We start from the raw sequence: 22,621 nt of genomic DNA on the forward strand, positions 1-22,621 counted from the left end.
AGGTTGCTCCTGATGACTCCATCTTTGCTATTTACTTATTCGAGTTCCTTCTGAAGACTCCAACGCAGTATTTGGTCTTCCGTTTGATTTTCCCACCCTCAAAAAAATAAAGAAAAGATTTCAAAAATGAACAAAACAAACACAAAATTTTTTTCCCCCTTCTTTTTATCTTGAACACCTTTGTGATATCTCTGATCGTGCCACATTGTCTCATCCCCACATCCCCCCCCCCAATGAAATGACGTCGTTTTGATGGATTTATTTAACCTGGTGTTGGTGTAGCATGGGCATGATGGGCCGAATGGCCTCTTCCTGTGTCCAATCTCCTTGTGATTCCTTGTGCGGTGCGATCCCAAATTACACGGAGATCCAAGCTGTGAACCAATGAGACTAAAGAGTGCTTTCTACGAGCCGGCTCAATAACCACAGGTGAAAACAACTTAGGCTCATCCATTTTGTATTGCACAGTACTTACTCATGCACATCTGGATTCAATTCCACCCGACATGCTATCAATAATCAGGTCACCAGGACCAGGTTCGCCACAATCCTTGTTGCGGAGATGACCAAGAGGAAACTTTTGTTGAATTGGGAAATGACAGTGAGACTGCAGACAGTGGTACTGAGGGTGCAAGTGGGAATAGCAGTGAGTGGGAATGACAATGAGAGAGAGAGAGAGCAGAGAATGGTTGTAGGAACACAGGAAGGGGTATAGTGAGTGCAAGGAACGTAAAATGGGGATCATATAGGAATATCTAGCATGAGGAATGAAAATGCAAGGAATGGTAGGCCTATCCAGAGTGGGAATGATGCAGAAACGTTTTTCCAATGCAACATCTGCGAAAAGCTGCAGCAAGTCGATATTTTGTGCCAAAAACACACAGATAACTTTTCATGCAAACTTATCAACAACTTTCGTTAGTTTAGGGAGCTAGAGAACCACAGAGGAGTGTGCACTAGGTTATTTCACCCTTGAGAGTTTTACCCTCGGTTTGGGGAGGAACAATGATTCCAGTGGATGCAACGAGCGACGACGTAGCGTGGGTATCACCAGCATGCGCCAGGAAAGGAGGAGTGGACGCAGAGGGTGGGACAAGCTTGGAGATCGGCTCACCTCTCGCTTCCAAAGGCAGGAGCCATGTAGGGTCCGTGGAACGTCTCGTGGGAGCCTGCGGCAGCTCCTATCCGATATATAAAGCAACGTGTGGTGACAGTAGCACCACGGGCAACTGCAATGTGAAGGCAGCATGATCGTGCCAACCGACGGCGAGTCACCGTGGTCAAGGCAGCAGTGGAAGCCGCGCCACGGGGCATGACAGCTATCGCCGTACTCACTGTTGGAGCGTTGTGCGTGGTGGCGGCGTCGCCGCACCCAGGAGGACCTCAACTCACAGGCGGGTCCATCAGGAACAACAGCTTTGTGGTCGAGCAGAAACTGGACCGTGAAGTGCGCAGCAGTTACCGTCACCTCGAGGGGGACATCAGACGCCGGATGCTTTTCTCAGCGACGCGCTTCTTCCTTCGGATCAGCAGGAGTGGAAAGGTCGGAGGAATTAAGAGGAAGAAGCGTCGCTTTAGTGAGTATCTCTCAGCATCAAATGGAGATTCTCGAGCAGATAGATTGAGAGTTGGTGTGTTTAAGGTTTGATAATCAATCGTGCAGAGAGAGTTAGAAGACCTGCTTTATATGGATGAGCAATGTTTGTTTTGCTCCTGTGCTTTGGTGGTCGACCCCTTGCCCCAAGACCCCTTAGGCATCCTTGGTGAAAGATTTTCCAATGATGTTGTCAGATAGTTTTGTTAATTTTTGTGCCATTGCCTAAATGTCACAAGAATAATACGACATCTTCAACTGTTGAATAAATAAGTTCAGCATGAGTTCAGATATCAAGTTGTTTCTCGTTCGTAAAGTAAGTCCCAGCAATAAAGATCACAATGCTTGGTCACAACTCCATGTTCTCACAGTTGCCCTCCCAAGTCACAAAGCAGAGGAGCTGCAGCACATGGGTTTAGCAACTCGGACACGAAATACAGGTGCAAATCATTAATCCCAATGCATTCCTACTCGAAGGGCAGCACTTGTGTAAGCAGCATGCAGCCGTTTATGTCTCTGAGAAGTCCTGCTCATCTTCCGTGTCCCTTTGGGTGCTTTACTAATTACACCATGACCACCATGGGGAGTACATGATTCTTGCCTTGACCGCCGAGGTTCCTGGACAGGGAAGGTGAGCGTTTGAGCCTTAACAACAGGGCGTTCACAAAGTGACCATTAGGCTTAAATGATACGCCACTTAATTTTAATGTCGCCACATAATGAGGGTTAATGTCGCCACCTAATGAGGAGCTTGCAAAACGTGTGCGGATTGAGAGCTGAGCCCGGCGAAGCTTGATAGCGGCATTGCAATGAGAGAGGTAGTCTTGAGAAAAAAAACAGGACATGGGACTTTTTTGGAAACAATTTATTGGAAGAATAACAATCTCGAAGTTGATCTCCATCCCTGAGAGCGAGAGTGACAAATTTGATTGGTCGAGATGGTGTGCCATTTTTGCCAAAGTACTGATAAACTGAAGGACAAATTTGCCTTGTTCGTGAATATGAAACAAGAGGTGCGACGGTGAACGTATGGAGCCGACGGATCAACTGGAATGGTCCAGAGCTGACGATGCTCCACTGAGAAGCGTTTTTCATCACCATCGGGGTTTATCCTTACATCTGTACAATAATTACAAACCTTCTGCCAACTCTTCCAAAAGAAACAGATTATTTTTGAATGATCTTTGAGAGAGAAAAAAATGTACAAAACAAACAGATCTTTTGGACAAAGTAAGCTAGGTCGTCGCCACCACTTTGTCTGAATCTCTGTTCCTCCACCTCCAGATCGCACGCAAATTTGATTGGTCGAGACGGCATAAACGTTTGCCCAGGTACTGCTAAACCGAAAGTTTTGGAAGTGCAAACAAGGTGATTTGTGCTCTTTTGTATTCAAATATATAATTCAATTGGAATAAAATAAAGGTTTTAAAGGCTGTTGTAAAAAAAAAAAAACTTTTTTTTTTTTTTTTTTAGAAGTTTGCCACCGTTGATGTGCCGTATTTTACACCACCTTATTTAAAACATTAAATCCGTTCTTCGTGCCTGTTGTTTGTATCCTTTATGACGTCCCGAAACACAGCAAGTTTCCTGTTTGGAATGATTTTCAATTTTGTTTCACCGCCAGACAGACAGACAGATGCAATCGTTATACTGTGAGTGCGCAAGCGTGCTCGAGACGAGATGCCGTGCAATTTTCCAAATGCATTGCCAACGTACTGCGAAACTGCATGTCTGTGTTCCGATTCATGTTCTAGGGTGTTCAGATGGAATTAAGTAGTTCCACGATCAGCGACTGACGGACAGATGCAGTGAACAAGTTTCTTTACTCTGCTTTACGCGACTCATGCGGGCTATTGATGACACGTCAAACTCACTTTGACGGGTATCCATGCAACGGAGGAAGAATGTGACATTTATAGGTGTCCATTGTGACAACCGCGTGAGTATCTTTGAACCGTTTGTTTTCAGCAATGCCAAAACATTGATTTTTCATTCCATATGGGACCAAGGAGGTTGGACAATTTGAAAGTCGTTCGATTTGTAAGTGGGAATCAAAATTCCGATTATAAAAACGCTGTTCTCATGCTGCTGCGCAGGTGTGTGTGGCTGTTACATTGTCGAGGAAGTCACGGGAGGAGATTTTTAAGCATTCTGCTTTGTCGGTGAACATTATACTCCCACGGTTCCTTTTGAACGGTATTCGTTTTTGCTTTTTCTCCACTGTACCTTAAAGGAAGTGGTATTATAGAGCTTTTTCGCTACAAGAAAACCCTCCAGGTTATAATGAAAGAGCTATTTTATTAGTCCCCTTCTGGTTTCACATGAGGGTACTATCGGTTTGCTCTCAGTCTGTCTGTCTGTCCATCCGCCCATCCGCCCCACCTGTAGTTTTTTCAGACTTTTATTCCCAAATCCTTTAATGTATTCAACTGAAACTTGGTACACGGCTTTATTGGGATAAGTTACAGAACAAGTTCGAGTTTTAAGGCGTTTCATCAAATTTTCAGAGTTTTGCCCTTTTTGGACTTAGAAAACATTACATCGGTAGAGGACATGAATTGAAATCAGAGGACTAGCACGATAGTGCAATAGCTTTTGAACTGTCTACCCTCGGTTTGAATCTCGAACCAACTATAAACGGAACCCCCCCCCCTCCTTACTCCCTTCTCGGTAGCCAACAATATCAGACTGACACTGACTAACTGTCAAAGTGTCTAGCCAGAGTCAGTCCGGTGTCATTGGCTATAGCTGCGCCTGGTGTTTCATGAGTAAGACATCAATATGAGAACAGTCCCTCAGATGGACTTTTATTAAGCAGGGTTTCCTGTCCGCTGATAGTAGGTCTTGGACATTCAAGATGTCACAGCATCGTCTGGAAATAATAGCTTTGTTATTGCCAGCATCCTGAACAAATGACAGACTCCTTCCCATAATCAGCTTCAGTCGAACAAATGTCAGGCCTGGCCAACCGGTTCGTGAAATATTTTGGCCAAAAATGTTTCCTGGCCAACTCCACATTAAAGTGGAAATAATTGGGGTCATTAAGGAAGTTGTAGTATGGACCGATCACAGTGGTTTGCACCCATAATTCCGGCACACGAGATCAGTAGGAAGTCCTCTGTTCGATCTACAGTTCCATTTGATCATCTATATATTGTCCGGATAATTCATTAAGGATAACTGCGATTAAAGGGTATTAAAATGAAGCCTTTCTTTTCACTATCCCATCAGCAAACTTGTAAGGCACATTAAATAGGAAAGCCCTGGTCCTAAAATATATTTCGACTTTCAAAATTTAAACAATCAATCATTGTTATTTTTGTAAAACTTATTCCAAGCATTCGTCTTGGAACTCAACAAAGTTCCAATGCTGTGAGCGGAATCAGCGTGCTTTCAATTGTACAGGCAGAACCTTGATCCTAAAATTTGATGGATTTGTTCGGAAATGAGATACAGAGAGGGTGTGAACCCAGCTCAGCCGAGGCTTTTTGGTGCAAAGAGGATTTCTTTGAGGTCTTATAGTGCGGCAGAATTGAGCGAAAGCACACGGGGAGGCTGAACCATCCCCAGGGATGTACTTATCACCAAGCACAGCTTCAGCTGGTCCAACACTGCTTGTTTAAGCAGCTTGACCTGCACTTCTGTTTGGGTTACTGCTTCTGAATGTGGAGGGCTGTAATGCTGCCTGACTACTGTTCCTGGTTAGAATCAAACCGGCATTATTAGGAATGTGCCAACCAGCAACTTTGAAGGAAAATGAAATGTGATCTTTGGTCCGTTGCATTCGTGCTCATTGAACAGAAATCTTGGATCATGGAAGGACTGAATGGCAGACGGGTGAGAACAATACTTCAATGATAGAGTACAATGAATGGGCAGGAGAGAGATGGCAAGGGACAAACGTACAGGCAAAAGGAGAGGAAACCTATTCGTGACTGATATCTCCGAAGTAGTAAGCTATATAATCTGGATTAAATTTCTGGTATTGTATCAATGAATATGGTGTTATTTTGAAGGGATGCTAAGCCAGCAAGCCTATTTTCTGGCATTGTGTACCAGTATCCTGATCAAATTCATAATTCCTGACTTACTTGAGAGATGCTTCGGCAGCACCTTGTGATTGAGTAGCGACCTATCCAGAGTGAATTATCAGGCATAGGGAAGTTAACGACCAGTCGTGGGTGCTCTGATACCCCTCGCCTGTGCCCCCCTTTCCGTTCGCCACGAAAAGCTTTGCAAAAACAACAGCACGTACAGCAAAAGCTAAATATATTACTGAGCACAGGTGGATGATTATCCAGTACTGAGCAGTCCTGATTATCTCCTCCATGGAATGTGCTTGTAATTCATGCTTTAACAACCAGTCCCAGTGGCATAATGGTTAGAGCATCCTCGATGAGTCTGGGAGGTTGGTGGTTTGAACCACGGCCAAGTCATACCAAAGACTTTAAAAATGGTACGTTCTGCTTCTATGCTTGGTGGTCAGTATTTAAAAAGGAGAGCACAGACAATCGACCAAATGTTAGTAATAATAGTGCAGGCTTTGGTGGGCCGAATGGCCTCTTGCTGCATCAAAGTTCCTTGTCAGAGAACTCATATTAATTTTTTTTCAACATCTTATGTTATATAAAATGGAAGTATCCAGCTGCCATATACAGATACGAGGGAAAACGTGGATCACTTGGAAGGTGTATTTTGATTCATACGTTTTGATGATGTCATCTGCAGCATGCATTTCATGCTCTGCTGGCCAGGGGCAATCCTCGTTTAGAGCAAAACTCACTGGAAAGGTAAATCAAACCTGCAGGAGAAAACTGAAACAGCAATTTACAACATTGGAAGTTCTTTGGAAATAATCATTCGCAGCATCTCTGAAAGCTGTTTGTCTTGTGAAGAATAATAGTGTGCTTTGACTCAAGGAGCACTCCTTGTGATGACGGTATGCATGTTCAGTGGCAAGCGGAGTGGTGCGGATCGGACGGTGTTGCGAATACGGCTTATCAGAGTTCATAAATGCTCTTGTTGGCTTGAAATCAGGAGTCTGTCTTGGCCGTCCATAAAGGATGATTCACTGTCGTACAAAAAGGTCTTTCCCCGTTACTCACCATATTCCGATGAGGGACAAGTAACATGTGTCTGCCTGCTGCTAATAAGGACCATCATGCTAACGTTTACATCAACTTTTGTTGTGGGATTTCATTCGTTCTTTTAGATGGGTATATTGATCAAATCCCATCTTTATTTCAATCTGAAAATATTTTTGATTTTATTGCGTTGTCATTCTCTGAGGGATTTCTCTGGATTCCGTCCAAGCTAAACTTTTCATCTTCTCTCAAGTTGCACAGCAATCACACGGACTGACTTTAAAGCACGACGACATATTTCTCAGGTTTCTGCACTCGAGTGCAACATGCATTATATGCTCCGCTAACCTTACAACATTCTCCTATGGAGTTTAAATGAACTCATGAGAAATATATCATGTAAGGTTACCTGAATGAAGCAGTGGCAACAAGTTAGTCACGTCAATATGATTATGGCACACACACACACCACTGAGACATGGCACCTGCCCAGGGATCTCACATTCATGACTTCACAAATCACAAAAACACTATTCACTCTACTCCTCTCCAAACAATGGCGAAAAAAAAAAAACTCTGATCATTGTAAAGGGAGGCGTCTCACAGCTCGGCCAGTGTCACACACTGCCATTAGAAATGGCCATGTGCCGTATAGTCAAGCACATTGCAAAAGATTACATCAACTTTTACATCAACAAAAGATTACATCAACATTTACAGTCTACTGTAAACTAAAGTGCCGTTTTGGACTTAAGTCCTCTTTTTGAAGACATAGTTGATATGAGACATGCATTCTTGGTTGGGAGCCAATCTTAACTGCCAGACCTGGTATTATGCCATACGTAGCGTTGCAATACAAGCGCTTTTGCAAAAAGGAAAATAAGAAAGTTCATGAATGCCAAAATACAACTTTTAGGCCCATACCTCTTGTGTCACTTCACAAAACTTACTCCTGTATCGATCTCCACAAGACTATGGAATCAAATGAATTCACTTTTCAAGAAAAGTAAGCTCAGAGCTCGGTAAGACCGAAGCTCGGAGCACGGTGGTTCATTTATTGCTCTCGCTCACTCGTGTAGGATTGATTGTCACAGTTGCTCAAAGCAAGTGGGTTTCATTCATTTCACTTCCCTGCAACAGTGGTGAGCTGTCGACGATTAGTTCAGTCACAGAAACGCTCAGAATTTGTTGTGAGCATCCAGATTTTGTCAAAAGTATAGACCTATTTAACGATCTACTTACCTACATGGGGAACGCACCTAAACTGTATCTCTATGAAGTGGCTAAACCAATACAGGTGACAATCAAAATTAATACCTCCAATGGAAATAGAGGAGAAAGACATTCACTCGGAACTCCAGATCATTAGCAGTTGGGTTTCCAACACATCAAATGCATTTTAGGAATGGACAGCTTTTCAAACAGTCATGTACATCCCACTGTCTGTACTAATAAATGTGTGTGTCTCCTCCATAACTCCAAAACCATAAAACTTGGCAGCCTGAAACTTTGCATGCAAACTCAGGGAACAAAAAGGAAATGCTTGAGTGAAAATTGGGTGTTTGAGTTAATTAAAACACCCGTTTTGAAGATAAGAAACGGCCTTATTTAATTATATCCTTTATCAGGTGCATCCTCGGTCACCGACCTCTATGGGGTCTGAAAGCGTATCCTAGGTAACCTCCCTGGGGTCTGAAGCCACCATGTTTTTTGGCCTGCTCAACCATGCCCCGACTCGGAATAAGCAGTAACGATTCCTTCACGATAAGGTCTTTTTTTTGTTTTTCACTTTCTTCACTCATATTATCGAATGCCTGTTCATCATGGCTACAAATTGCTGGTTACATTGCAATGCTTACAAACACCCAGGAATGGCAGCGTTCGTGGCTTTATTTCATTTTCGCACATGCGATCACCACGACAATGACCTGCCAATGCTCCCTAAAGGCCCGGTCACACCTTGACGTTTTAGCCAGCAATGGCAACGTATTAAAATGTATGTAAAACGCTGGCTGACGTTGAACTTTTGATGTTTTTTTAAAAAAAATTCGGACGTATTCCTAACGAGTTGGTCGTATGCATAACATATTAGTAATGGACACAGAACGTTTCGTTGTGTTATAGATAACTTATACCAACGAATGCTGAACCTGTTGTTGGCCTACACAACCCTTGCACAACGATAGTCTAACTTCGGCATAGCGCGTTGCACGCATCGCCGACGATGTCGTGACGTAGCCTATTAAAAGGCTGACGCACAACGATTCGAATCATAACTGCCGTAGAAATGGAAGTGACAACATCGCGGTCACACCTTGGCGATCTTGCCAGCGTATACCGACCTAAGAAAAATGTGTCTAAAAAGTTGGGGGCACGTCAAATACGGTATGAGTAAGTTTGGTATACGTGAGTAGAACGCTAAAGTACGCTATCATACGTCGTAGTAAGTAGAGTAGGCCTACGTCAAGAAATTTTAAACATGTTCAAAATTTTACGACGTACTCGGTGTATGACACACGTTCCGCATGCGATGGGGATAAGTTTTACACACGATATGCGGACGCTTACACACGTCCACAAAGGCAACTTATAAGCTACTCATAAGTCGAAACACGTCGCAGTAATATCTTTTTTACGCGAAACTTATTTCTAACTTATGTTTGACGTGCTTTGAACCAATTCTTTACGTAGTCCCAACACACATCGACGTATGTAGACGTATTCCAATGACGTCTTCCGGTCGACAAAAAAAAAATGAATGTGTTTCTAGCTTACAACTGCCATATAAAGACGTGTTCCCAGCGGTTTTGGGAATTGGTATATAAAAATGCTGCTCATAAAAGGGGAACCCAACAGTGTTTTCGAGTTCCTTTTTGAGTCGATGTCCATGTCAGCAGTAACAGTATCAGTATCAGTATTAGTATTAGTATTAGTATTAGTAGTAGTTTGTTCATGTTGGCAGTAGTAGGTGGGTGTGAGGGGGAGGGTGTGGGTTATGATGGATCGTCCTTGCGTCCGCGTGTCCACGGGTAGGTTCATAGGCTGCCACTCAACGATTTAAATGGCTGCATCTCCACTATTGAAAGTAGACGCTTGCGCTCAACAATTGGATTTTTTTTACACTCAACGACTTTTAAACTCAGCTAGTTTCACTCAGCTAGTTTCCTTGTTTACAATGAACGATTTAAATTGCTGTCACTCGCCTTTGTTTTTTTTTTTTTGTTTTTTTTTTTTGACGCTGGGGTTTGGAAATTTGAAGCGTTTCTTCTGAACGTGTTAAAACGCTCAAACTCGACTATTTTAAATAGATGCTGCCGATGGACAATTGGAATCATAGCCAAGCTAGACATCGAAGTGTGAACATCCTCGTCATGCCGAAGAAAAGTTTGAAGAATGCTGCAAATAAGTGTCCTGGCCGTGGCCGTGGACGCTGACGCAAGGACGATCCATTATACCGACGTCTTTCAGCCTATGAGTAACTTAAAAGTAACGTCTGTCGACGTGTGGCAACGATCGCGTAACGTGCCAACAACACGTTAATCATAGGTAGGAAATAAGTTTCGGGTACGCTAAACATTACCTCGGCGTGTCTCAACTTATGATTAACTTACAAGTAGCATGTGTTGACGTCTGTCAACGATCGCAGACCGTGCATACAACTTGTGGCCAGCGTAGCGGAACGTGTGAGTCATACGCCGGCATACGTCGTGAAATTTCAAGCATGAAAAAATTTGAGGACAACCGAAAAGTACAACGTTTAAAGCCAACGTACAACGACGTATGGCAGTGTTTTTCAGCGTGCTCTCAATGTTATCAAAACTTACCCATAACGTATTCAACGTGTGCCAGCGTTTTAGAAAAAAATTGCAAAAATCGGCATACGTTGGCTAAAACGTCAAGGTGTGACCGGGCCTTAAGGGAGTGGGTGTTTCTAGACTAAGCAAAACTGAAATGTCGTGAACAAGATTATGAGATTCAATAAAAGGATCACACCAGCAATATTGGCGATATGATCATCTTAAAAACATACACCCATGAAACCTATACATTGTTTGTTTTTGCCTTGTGATTGATTTTTATTACTCGCAAAATCGAAGATTTTTCAAGTACTGTATATTGGTCAGTCCCATTTTGTTATTCTGTTGGGTCGCCGAAATAGGTGACCCTTATTGTCAGTAATTCTGTCTGTTTGTTTGGATGCTTGTTTGGATGTTTTTTTGTTTGTCATCAGCATAATTGGTAATAAACGTGGGCGGATTTTAACCAAAATCGGGTGGTAGGTACATCTTATGACATAGTGCTTTGGAAATTGTGATGGTTGCTAGGGACGCTTTGGTTCCATAGCAACAACCGAAAAACCTTCAAAATCGGTACTGTTCACACGAAATCAATTCCGAAAGCCATTATCCCACGTAGGGTTATGAAATTTGGCACGAATGATCGACAGGTGATGCTCTATCAAATATATTCCGGTTTTTGTGATATATGGAATACTTTACCCGCAGCGCCCCCTACAATTAGGGTATGCGCGAAAATTGAAGGCCCCCTAGCGACCAGGTGAGTGCATCGATACGAATGAAACTTTGCAGGTTCATGGTACTCAATGAGTACTACAACTTTGCCTCAGGACATATTGACCGATTTCGCTTCGGTCAGGGGTCAAAGGTCAATTCGTGCAAAAATCGATAATATGCAAGAGCTGGAGGTGCCTTCGCACCAAATCCTACTCCTTCTAGGGTTATAGTCGGATGCTCATGAAAATTCACACTAATCGTCTGGAATATATTGTGCACAAACGATCGAGCCGGATTTTCGATTTAGATCTTTGTTCACCCACAGCACCCCCTCAAAATTTGGGGATTTCCGATTTCAAACCGCATTTTCGGTACTTTTCATTCAAATGGATACCGAGTAGTAATCAGTAGATGGAACTGGATGAGATTTGATATGCATAATCTTAAGGTGATTCCCTATCCGCTATATGACATCCATTTTGCTCTATATCTTATAGCTTCCATGCTCGGCGGACCCATCGCCGCCTACCGGCTTGTCTGTCTGTTTGTTTATCGCCTACAGGTCACAATTTTAAACCGATCTTCACAATACCTATTGTTTTTTGAAGTCAAAAGGACAAAAGGTCAACAAATTTATCAAATTTCTAGCATCCTCAATTTTCATCCAATTGACTTGAAATTTGAAGAGGATGATATTTCAGGTCATTGAATTCAACGAGCCAATTATTTCTGAGGTCAACATAAAACAAAAGGTCAACGTCGGCCCAAGGTCAACAACTAAGGTGGTATTGCAGAAATCCTCAATTTTCATCCAATTGACTTGAAATTTGAAGAGGATTTATATATCAGGTTACTGAATTCAACCACCAATTATTTTTGAGGTCGACATTAGCCGAATTTCTAAAACTGTCAATTTTCATCAGATTGACTTGAAATTTGAAGGAGTTGCATATTTGGTCATTTAATTCAACCACCAATTATTTTTCGGTCAAATTTGATTTATGGATTTTGCAAGTATTGTGCTCTGCAGAACGTCTTCTTCTTGTAATTCTGTGTGTTTGATCCTTGCAAACTCGAAGATTGTTCAAGTATATTGGTCAATCGATTTTGTTATTCTGTCTGTCTGAATGTTTTTCGCCGACGGGTCACGATTCTAAGTCGATTGTCATGAAACTTTACCAAGTTGTATAGATAGCCTCAACTGAGAAGCCTATTTATTTTGAGGTCAAAGGTCATCTTGAGGTCAAATTTCTGAAATCGTCATTTTTCATCCGATCGACTTGACATTTGAACAAGATTTGCATATTGCGTCACTGGATTGGGAAACCAACTATGTTAGAGGTCAAAACATCAAAGGTCAACTCAAGGTCAAACTTCTAAAATCATAAATTTACATCTAATTAACTTAGAAGTTGAACAGGATTTGCACAGTCCATCATTGAATTCGGAAAGCAACTATTTGAGGTCAAAAGGTCAAACCAAGGTCAGACTTCTAAAATCATCAAATATCATCTGAAAAATCATCAATTTCCATCTGATCAACCTGAGCTTTGATTAGGATTGTCAATTTTAACCTTAATGAAATGCACAATTTGATATATCCATGGCAACCGTTGGAGAGGGGATGGATTTTACAAGTGTCGTGCTCTGTATACCATCATTTTCTTGTTGCTTGCAAAATCGAAGATATTTCAAGGAGATTGGTCAGTCGATTTTGCTATTCTGTCTGTCCGTCTATCGCCTACAGGTCACAATTCTAAACCGATCTTCACATACGGTAAAGTTTGTAATAAGCAAGAAGCCAAATTATTTTGAGGTCGAAAGGTCACCATAGATCGAAGGTCAACAACTGAGGTGGGATTTCTAAAATCCTCAATTTAAATCTGATTGACTTGGAATTTGAATGAGATTTGCAAATCAGGTTACTGAGTTCAATCACCAAATATTTTTAGTTTGCCAGAAACGCGGAATTGCCGGAATGTTTCAAAACTAAGCACATAACCGGAGGGCATAATCAAGTATGTGCAAATACAATCAATCATATATTTCCAGACTTTGACCCAAGACCAACAGAAATTCAAAAAAGGAAAATTGTTGACCTGTTGTTGACTTCTTGGGATCCTCGGGTCCTGAGTTCAAGCCCCGTCAGCCGCTGAATTAATACACCAGGGGGTTGATTCAGCCTGTCATCCTTCCGAGGTCGGCAAAATGAGACTTCAAAAAAAAAAAAAACCTGTTGACTTCTTGCCACCTTCTTGCTCTTCGTCCCCTCTGCCAGCACACCTAACAAAAACAAACCAGCAGGCCAGTGACTGGAATACAGGCCATAAACGCTGTGGCTTTCGAAACAAAAATGATCAAAGCAAGTGTGGCACCATAGGCCACAGAGCAGGTGATCCATCACAGTGCGTGGACGCAAGCAACAGAGGTGAGTGGTCATGGGCCACTAAACAAGTAGTCCAATGATGAGCGGTGAGCAAGTGGAAAGGTGAGTGTTCCATTGTTGCAGTCAGATGTTGGCCTTCGTTGGTCCTGGATCGGGTCAAACAAAAACAGCAAGCAACAAAGAGAAAAGCCCACAGGTCAGGTCAGGTATGGGAGCATGTGCCAGAACAGCACGTCGCTGCATCCACTTTCCGCCGGTACTCCAGGGGCCTCCGTCTGGCCATCCCCCAGGCAGATGCCAGGCCCATCCCCATCTCCTTGAGATGATGGTCAACCTGTTGCAACCATGAGGCACGTGGACGACCCACTGGCCTCCTCCACTCATGAGACTCCCTCGCTGAGAGAATCTGGTGAGCAGGATCAGAGTCAGGAAAACGAGCCACATGTCCATACAGCCGCAACTGACGCTCACGGACTATGCAGGTAACAAATCTCATCCGAGTCTCTCTCAGCAACCGCTCGTTGGACATAAAATCCGACCAGCGATAGCCAAGGATTCTCCGAAGAGACCTGGTACCAAAGGAATTAAGTCTCCGTCTCAGATCCTTGGTCAGAGTCCAAGTCTCGCACCCATAGAGCAAGACTGGAAGTACCAAGGACCTGAAGACTCGGACTTTTGTCCTCCCGCACAGGTACCGGCAGCGCCACACCCCATGATCCAGTGAATCCATGACTCCCCAGGCCCGACCCAGACGTCTATTGACCTCTGACTCGCAGCCAGCAGAGACATGAATATCACTGCCAAGGTAAGTGAATCTCTCCACGACCTCAACATCCTCACCACAAACAGACACAGACAGGACAGCAGCATCCAAGATGTCACCGAAAGCCTGGATCTTAGTTTTGACCCAAGAAACCCGTAATCCCAACGGCTCCGACTCCTCATTCAGCACCTCGAGGGCCCCCAAGAGGATGTCTAAAGTCTCCGCAAAGATGACTGCATCATCTGCAAAGTCAAGGTCCGAGATCTTGACATTCCCAAATGACGCACCGCAACTTGATCTCTCCGACATCCTCCCTAGAATCCAGTCCATACAAGTGCTGAAAAGTGTGGGGGCAAGTACACACCCCTGACGAACTCCAGTAACAACTGGAAATAAGTCAGAGATGGTACCACCACACTTCACAGCACTTGAGTACCAGAGTAGAGTTCAGCCATCAGATCGATCAGTTTTGGTGGCACCCCACGAAGACCAAGAATCCTCCAGAGGACATCCCGATTCACTGAATCGAACGCTTTACAGAGATCAACATAGGCTGCAAGCAGCCCCTGCCGAAACTCTCGTCTGTGTTCGGTGAGGACACGAAGTGCAAGGATACGGTCAATCGTTGACCTCTTTGGTGTAAAGCCTGACTGCTCTGGACGCTGGTGCTCAAGCAGATGGTGGCGAACCCTATCGAGAATTATCCGAGCAAAGACCTTGCCCGGCACTGAGAGCAGCGTCACCCCTCGGTAGTTGTTGCAGTCTTGGCGATCACCCTTCCCTTTCCAGAGAGGGACAACAAGGCCCCTCTTCCAGTCAGTTGGGATGATGCCTGTGTTCCAGGCAGAGCACAAAACTGCATGCAACGACACGAGTGCAGCATTTCCACCAGCCTTGAGAAGTTCGGCATGGATGCCACAGATCCCTGGAGCTTTGCCCCGTTTCAACTGGTTCACCGCAGCCCATGTTTCCACAAGCGTAGATGGACCACAGTTGATTCGAGGGTCAGCAACAGGGATTGTAACACCCTTGACGTCCAACTCGACAGTTGGGGGATCAGCCTGGTACAACCGCTCAAAGTAACCGGCCCAGCGGGCCTTCACTTCAGACTCCTCTGTCAAGAGTCTACCACTCTCTGCTCGAACTGTAGTGCTCCGAGGGATGGGCTTGGATGAACGTAATGCGCGAATTCCCCTGTAAGCGGGACGAGAATCACCTGTCCACAGGTGATGCTCTATCCCCTCACAGATTCCTCGCACATAGGCCTCCTTGTCCACCCTCAGTGCACGTACAGTTTTACGCCTCAGCTCCCTGAACAGCTCAACTCTGCCATTCAGCCTGGCCCTGCGACTCTGGTCAATGGTATCCAGTGTCCCTTGAGAGACAAAATTCTTCTTTGCCCTGCGGTGAGCTCCAAGGCATCCACCGGCAACATCAAGGACGGTGGTCTTGAAGGTGCTCCACAACTCTTCAGGACCCCCCAAAGCACCCAGACCCCCAAGTGTCCACTCAGCCTGTTCGCAAACTCCTCAGCTACTCTCTCATCCCTGAGCTTGGCAACATCCAGCCTCGGCTGGGATGGTACCATTCTCCAGGATTTAAGGTGCAGCTTTAGAGTTGCTACAACAAGCCTGTGGTCAGTATTGAGGAACTGAGCACTCCGGTAGACCCTGCAGTTCTGGATCATCCTCCAACGACCGTCAATGAGGACATGGTCAATCTCCTTTGCCACACCGCCAGCGTTGGAATACCAAGTCCAGCGATGAGCTTGTGGGCACTGAAACCATGAACCAGCCACCCTAAGTCCATGACTTCTTGCAAAGTCAAGGAACTTAGTGCCATTCTGGTTCATAGTTCCTGACCCATGGGGACCAACACACACCTCATAACCGTCCCTATCAGTTCCAGTCGATGCATTGAAATCCCCCAAGACTAGAAGTGTATCTCGTCTGGGGCACTGATCAACCACAGACTCGAGTGTGGCGTAGAATGCATCCTTCACGGTGAGATCACTCGCCTCAGTCGGAGCATAAACAGAGACCAGGGAAATGACACCTAAGGAGTGACGAATCCTTAATCTCATAATACGCTCGTTGACCGGTGTTACCTCAATTATCATTGGGGTCAGCTTATTGGACACAGCTACAGCAACTCCTTGGGTATGGTAACCATCAGAGCGACCAGACCAATAGTAGGTGTAACCACCCACCATTATCTCACCGCAATCCGGTCTCCGAACCTCAGAGAGAGCTGCAATCGCAATGTCCAAACGCTTGAGCTCAGATGATAACAGAGACAGGTGATCATCCTCTCTTAGGGATAGGACATTCCAGGCACCCACCCGAAGGGACCGCCTCAGGTTAACCCAAGGAGACCGCCGTCTGGTGGACGACACCTCAGCACCACTCCGACACACTCTCCCGCAATCTGACCCAGGGATGTTACCCCGTGGTTTTCCTCCTATCATCAAAGATTGGGGGTCCCGAAGGCTTTGCCCCAATCCCGTCATCCGGTGAGCTGCCCTGCGAAGGGAAGCTGCACAGGAGGTACTCCCACGGAGTGGGTTTTCAGATTTTTTTGCGTTTTGCGGAATGAAGGGTTTTACGGTGGCCGGAGTGCAAATCCTGCCACCAACCTCCTAATAAGAAGTGACCCAACTGCAGGAGGACGTCCGCAGACACAGTTGGGCACTAGATATGGATGGCCGTTGGCTCACAAGGAGCTCCTCCGCCCTTTGCCCACAGCAGGAAAATAAAAGGTAAAACCCAGGCAATGCAATCGCAAGCAGCATCAGGTCTGACCGGCTTGGTTAACCGATCCTTGATGTGCACATACCTGGAGCAAAGGTGGTGGTGACGGTAGAGGGAGCTCAAGGTTGGCCCTACTCATCTGCACCCCATCGTCTTCTATTTACATTAAGGAGTCCTTTATAATTCGTCATTATGTTTTGTCCTCTATGTCTTGTCCCCTATTCAATCCCCAAGAAAGGAAATTCCTACTCAATCCCCGAGAAATGAAAATTACACGAAAAAGGCACAATTCCACGAAATGCGGCAATACTGCATGTCATTGTTCTTTCTTCAAGGAGGGCAAGTCCGGCGGCCAGCGATCATTCCAGCAGTGGATGGTGTGAAGGGGTTTTCATCAATCCTCACTACACTATCATCTTTATTACACATTAAACTATCCCCACGATCGTACCCTGCCAACAGGCCTTCGTTAAACTATGGGTTCCAAAAACCCGAATTCTTGTCACCCATGCATTGGTGCTCTCACAAATTTGGCTTGCCCATCAATTTTTTCTCTCTATGCAATCACACAATTTCAGGGCTGGGCAGTGTGGCTCCACTGGCAGGTCTGCCCACCTGCATACTCACCGTTAGCACTGCCGGGATGCTGGAGCCACCTCTGAGCTCACCTGCTCCTCTACACAATCGGGGGAGGCCCTCCTCAGCTCTCCCCCCCCCCCCACCAATGATGCCTCCAATGGCATTTGGTGCACAGAGCTACTGCTCATCAGGTACTTGTGCCCACTACATTAATCAGACCCCGGGACCCCTACGGCCTCACCTGGCCGATGAGCTCCCAGCGCCCGGAGTGCTTGCTTCATCCACACTTGCATTCACGAACCACACCCCCAGCCAGCCCATTATCTTCTGCACCCTACAAAAAAACAAAAACACATGAAACGTTCCACAATCAGCACCAACCGCAGAACGACATCCACAAATTTCAAGTCAATCAGATGAAAATTGAAGGTTTTAGAAATATCACCTGAGTTGTTGAACTTGGGCCTATGTTGACCTTTTGGTCGATGTTGACCTTAAAAATAATCGGCTGGTTGAATTCAGTGACCTGAAATATAAATCCTCTTTAAATGTCAAGTCAATCGGATGAAAATTGAAGATTTTAGAAATCCCACCTTTGTTGTTGACCTTTGGCCTTTGTTGACCTTTTGACCTCAAAAACGATAGGCTTCTTCCTTATGACAAACTCGACCATGTGGTGAAGTTTTGTGAAGATTGGTTTAAAATTGTGACCTATAGATGATAAACAGACAGACAAACAGACAGAACGAGAGGGGGAGCACTCGGTAGAGTGCAAAACCTCCGCCTCCAATACTGCTGGGTCACTTAAGTGAACCTGATATCCTATTCATTGTAGGTCAAAACGGATCAGACTCCACTGAACCATGATTGAATAAACTAAACTAGATTGACACGCATGTAGAAATGCCAAAAAAAAAAAAAAAAAATCGAAATTTTTTTGAAAAAAAAGTTGCAAAATTTTTTTTTTCTCTAACAATTTTTTTTTTTTGGGGGGGGGGGTTGGAAATCACTTAAAACATGTAGAAATGCAAAAAAAAATTCAAATATTTTTCAAATAAAATCGAAATTTTTTTGAAAAAAGTTGCAAAATTTTCTAAGTTTTTTTTTGGACCAAGTCCAAAATCTAATGGCATGATCCTTGGACCATACCTAATCCCCCCCACCAAGTTTCGTCGAAATCCGTCCAGCAGTTTTTCCGTAATACTGTTCACAAACAAACAAACAGACAGGGGTGAAAACAGTAACCTCCATCCATCTTCGATGGTGGAGGTTAATAACAAAATCGACTGACCAATATACTTTAAAAATCTTTTGATTTTGCAAGTAACAAACAGACAAAAAAGGGGTGAAAACATAAGCTCCTCCACCTTCGGTGGCAGAGGGAAAAAGTAAAGAAATAAGTAATAAAACCATTTTAAACAAGAAAAAGAGCAATCAGATTGCAGACCCTCGCCAGGACTTGTTTTGTGCGGTGTTTGTGTAGTTTTCTGTGGTGTATTTTGTGCGGCGTTTGTGTACTGGTGTGTTACGTAATTAATGAGAGACATAAATGGAACTGTCACTTTATAACTGCTGGCAGTGATGACCGGGTACCAAGACGTCCGACATTGATGCAACCCCACTTTGGTCGGACACCTGACCCTGACCCATGACGTTTATTACCATTATTCAATTGAATTTAGAATGGGGTTAAAATAAATTCAAATCAAATCAAATGGAAGACCAAAAAGGTACAGCCCTGCATTGGAGTAATGGGAAAGAACCCAAACAAGCAAAAAGCAAAGATGAAGTCATCAAGAGGAACCTGGATATGATTCATATTTCAGCTGCTACTCCTCTACCCTCAAACCCATCGAGGAACAGCTAAGTGAGCCTTATTCAAAAAATAATAATAAAATAAAAATAAAAATAACCCAGATCAAAAAAAAAGAATAAAATTCTGCCTGCCAGACCATGTGTCAAATCAAGTTCAAATTTCAAACAAGTATTCTCCATCACCACTCGATCATAATTGTGAAGTTTCACATCGATTGATTAAGCGGTTCCAGAAAAAAAACATTATTTAATATTTTTCTTCAATACAATATGGCTGCCACACAATGTGACCTATAAATTATTCCTTGACAAACTTGTACACCCATGCCTTGGGGAACATTTGTGTGAAGTTTCCCCTCGATCTGTCCAGCCGTTCTGGAGATGAAGATTTTCAGACGTTTTTGGGTGACTCCAATATGGCTGCCAAACCATGTGACCTAAAATGTCATATGTGTGAACCTTTTGTTCCTCATTGATGGCGGTCAGACTTATAAAGTTTCACCTCGATCTCATCAGCCACTTCAGACAAGAAGATTTAAAAAATAAAAACAATATGCCTGCCGAGTCACGTGACGGATGACGTCATCAATAAAAATTTTCTCTGGACTATTTTATCGGTAATTGACCCTCAAAAATTTTCATACTGATCACATGTAGTGTTCTACATATGCAATTATGACGTCATAACGAGGGCACCTACGACGTCATAAAAAATCACTTATTCCTCATGAGGAGTACTTTCCATGTGCCAAGTTTAAGTTTTTTTTCCTTGGTGCGGTTTCAGAGAGAGAGAGGTGCAAAGTTTTTCCAACATGGCTGCCACACCATGTGACCTATGATGTCATACTTATCATTAAACATTCTATATGAGTAGTCACTCCTGTAGTGAAAATTTCGTCACAATCCAACAAGCGGTTGCGGAGAAAAATACTAAAGTTCTGTGCGGACAAACAAACAAACGGACAGAAAAACAAACAAGCAAACGGACCCAAATGCAATACCCTTTCCTCCGGCGAGGGAAACAAGGTAGGGATTGTCACAAGATATACAAGGTTGTTCATAAAGGCCCGGTCACACCTTGACGTTTTAGCCAGCGATGGCAACGTATTAAAATGTATGTAAAACGCTGGCTTACGTTGAACTTTCGATGTTTTTTTTTTTTAAAGATTCGGACGTATTCATAGCGACTTGGTCTTATGTATAACGCATTGGTAACGGACACAGAACGTTTCGTTGTGTTATAGATAACTTATACCAACGAATGCTGAACCTGTTGTCGGCCTACACAACCGATGCCCAACGATAGTCTAACTTAGGCATAGCGCGTTGCACGCATCGCCGACGATGTCGTGACGTAGCCTATTAAAAGGCTGACGCACAACGATTCGAATCATAACTGCCGTAGAAATGGAAGTGACAACATCGCGGTCACACCTTGGCGATCTAGCCAGCGTATGCCGACCTAAGAAAAATGTGTCTAAAACGTTGGGGCACGTCAAATACGGTATGAGTAAGTTTGGTATACGTGAGTAGAACGCTAAAGTACGCTATCATACGTCGTAGTAAGTAGAGTACGTCAAGAAATTTTAAACATGTTCAAAATTTTACGACGTACTCGGTGTATGACACACGTTCCGCATGCGATGGGGATAAGTTTTACAATAATATGTGGACGCTTACACACGTCCACAAAGGCTACTTATAAGCTACTCATAAGTCGAAACACGTCGCGGTAATGTCTTTTTTATGCGAAACTTATTTCTAACTTATGTTTGACGTGCTTTGAACCAATTCTTTACGTAGTCCCAACACACATCGACGTATGTAGACGTATTCCAATGACGTCTTCCGGTCGACAAAAAAAAAAAAATTGACGTGTTTCTAGCTTACAACTGCCATATAAAGACGTGTTCCCAGCGGTTTTGGGAATTGGTATATAAAAATGCTGCTCATAAAAGGGGAACCCAACAGTGTTTTCGAGTCCTTTTTGAGTCGATGTCCATGTCAGCAGTAACAGTATCAGTATCAGTATTAGTATTAGTATAAGTATTAGTATTAGTATTGGTATTAGTATTAGTATTAGTAGTAGTTTGTTCATGTTGGCAGTAGTAGGTGAGTGTGAGGGGGAGGGTGTGGGTTATGATGGATCGTCCTTACGTTTAACGATTTAAATGATAAACTCAACGATTTAAATGGCTGCATCTCCACCATTGAAAGTAGACGCATGCGCTCAACAATTGGATTTTATTTACACTCAACGACTTTTAAACAGTACCACTCAGCTATTTTCATTGTTTACAATGAACGATTTAAATTGCTGTCACTCGCCTTTGTTTTTTGACGCTGGCGCTCGGAAATTTTAATCGTTTCTATTGAACGTGCTAAATCGCTCAAACCCCACTATTGAAAGTAGACGCTTGCGCTCAACAATTGGATTTTTTTACACTCAACGACTTTTAAACGGTACCACTCAACTATTTTCATTGTTTACAATGAACGATTTAAATTGCTGTCACTCGCCTTTGTTTTTTGACGCTGGGGTTTGGAAATTTGAAGCGTTTCTTCTGAACGTGTTAAAACGCTCAAACTCGACTATTTTAAATAGACGCTGCCGATGGACAATTGGAATCATAGCCAAGCTAGACATCGAAGTGTGAACATCCTCGTCATGCCGAAGAAAAGTTTGAAGAATGCTGCAAATAAGTGTCCTGGCCGGGCCGTGGACGCTGACGCAAGGACGATCCATTATACCGACGTCTTTCAGCCTATGAGTAACTTAAAAGTAACGTCTGTCGATGTGTGGCAACGATCGCGTAACGTGCCAACAACACGTTAATCATAGGTTAGAAATAAGTTTCGGGTACGCTAAACATTACCTCGGCGTGTCTCAACTTATGATTAACTTACAAGTAGCATGTGTTGACGTCTGTCAACGATCGCAGACCGTGCATACAACTTGTGGCCAGCGTAGCGGAACGTGTGAGTCATACGCCGGCATACGTCGTGAAATTTCAAGCATGAAAAAATTTGAGGACAACCAAAAAGTACAACGTTTAAAGCCAGCGTACAACGACGTATGGCAGTGTTTTTCAGAGTGCTCTCAATGTTATCAAAACTTACCCATAACGTATTCAAC

At 43.7% G+C, this 22,621-nt stretch overlaps 1 protein-coding gene across 1 annotated transcript in view; it reads left to right on the forward strand.

Annotated features, from left to right (window-relative positions):
- Window positions 1-932: 932 nt before the first annotated feature.
- LOC147021063 (fibroblast growth factor 10-like) overlaps window positions 933-22,621 on the forward strand; it is a 92,873-nt gene continuing 71,184 nt past the window's right edge. Inside the window, exon 1 of the mRNA XM_085890791.1 lies at window positions 933-1,577. Coding sequence (XP_085746917.1) covers window positions 1,313-1,577 — 265 coding nt within the window. The 5' untranslated portion in view covers window positions 933-1,312. The remainder of the gene's footprint in view (window positions 1,578-22,621) is intronic.

Source organism: Eptatretus burgeri, chromosome 8 (assembly GCF_056783735.1).
Source record: "Eptatretus burgeri isolate ZD-2024b chromosome 8, Ebu_testis_v1, whole genome shotgun sequence".
NCBI classification, from domain to species: domain Eukaryota; kingdom Metazoa; phylum Chordata; class Myxini; order Myxiniformes; family Myxinidae; genus Eptatretus; species Eptatretus burgeri.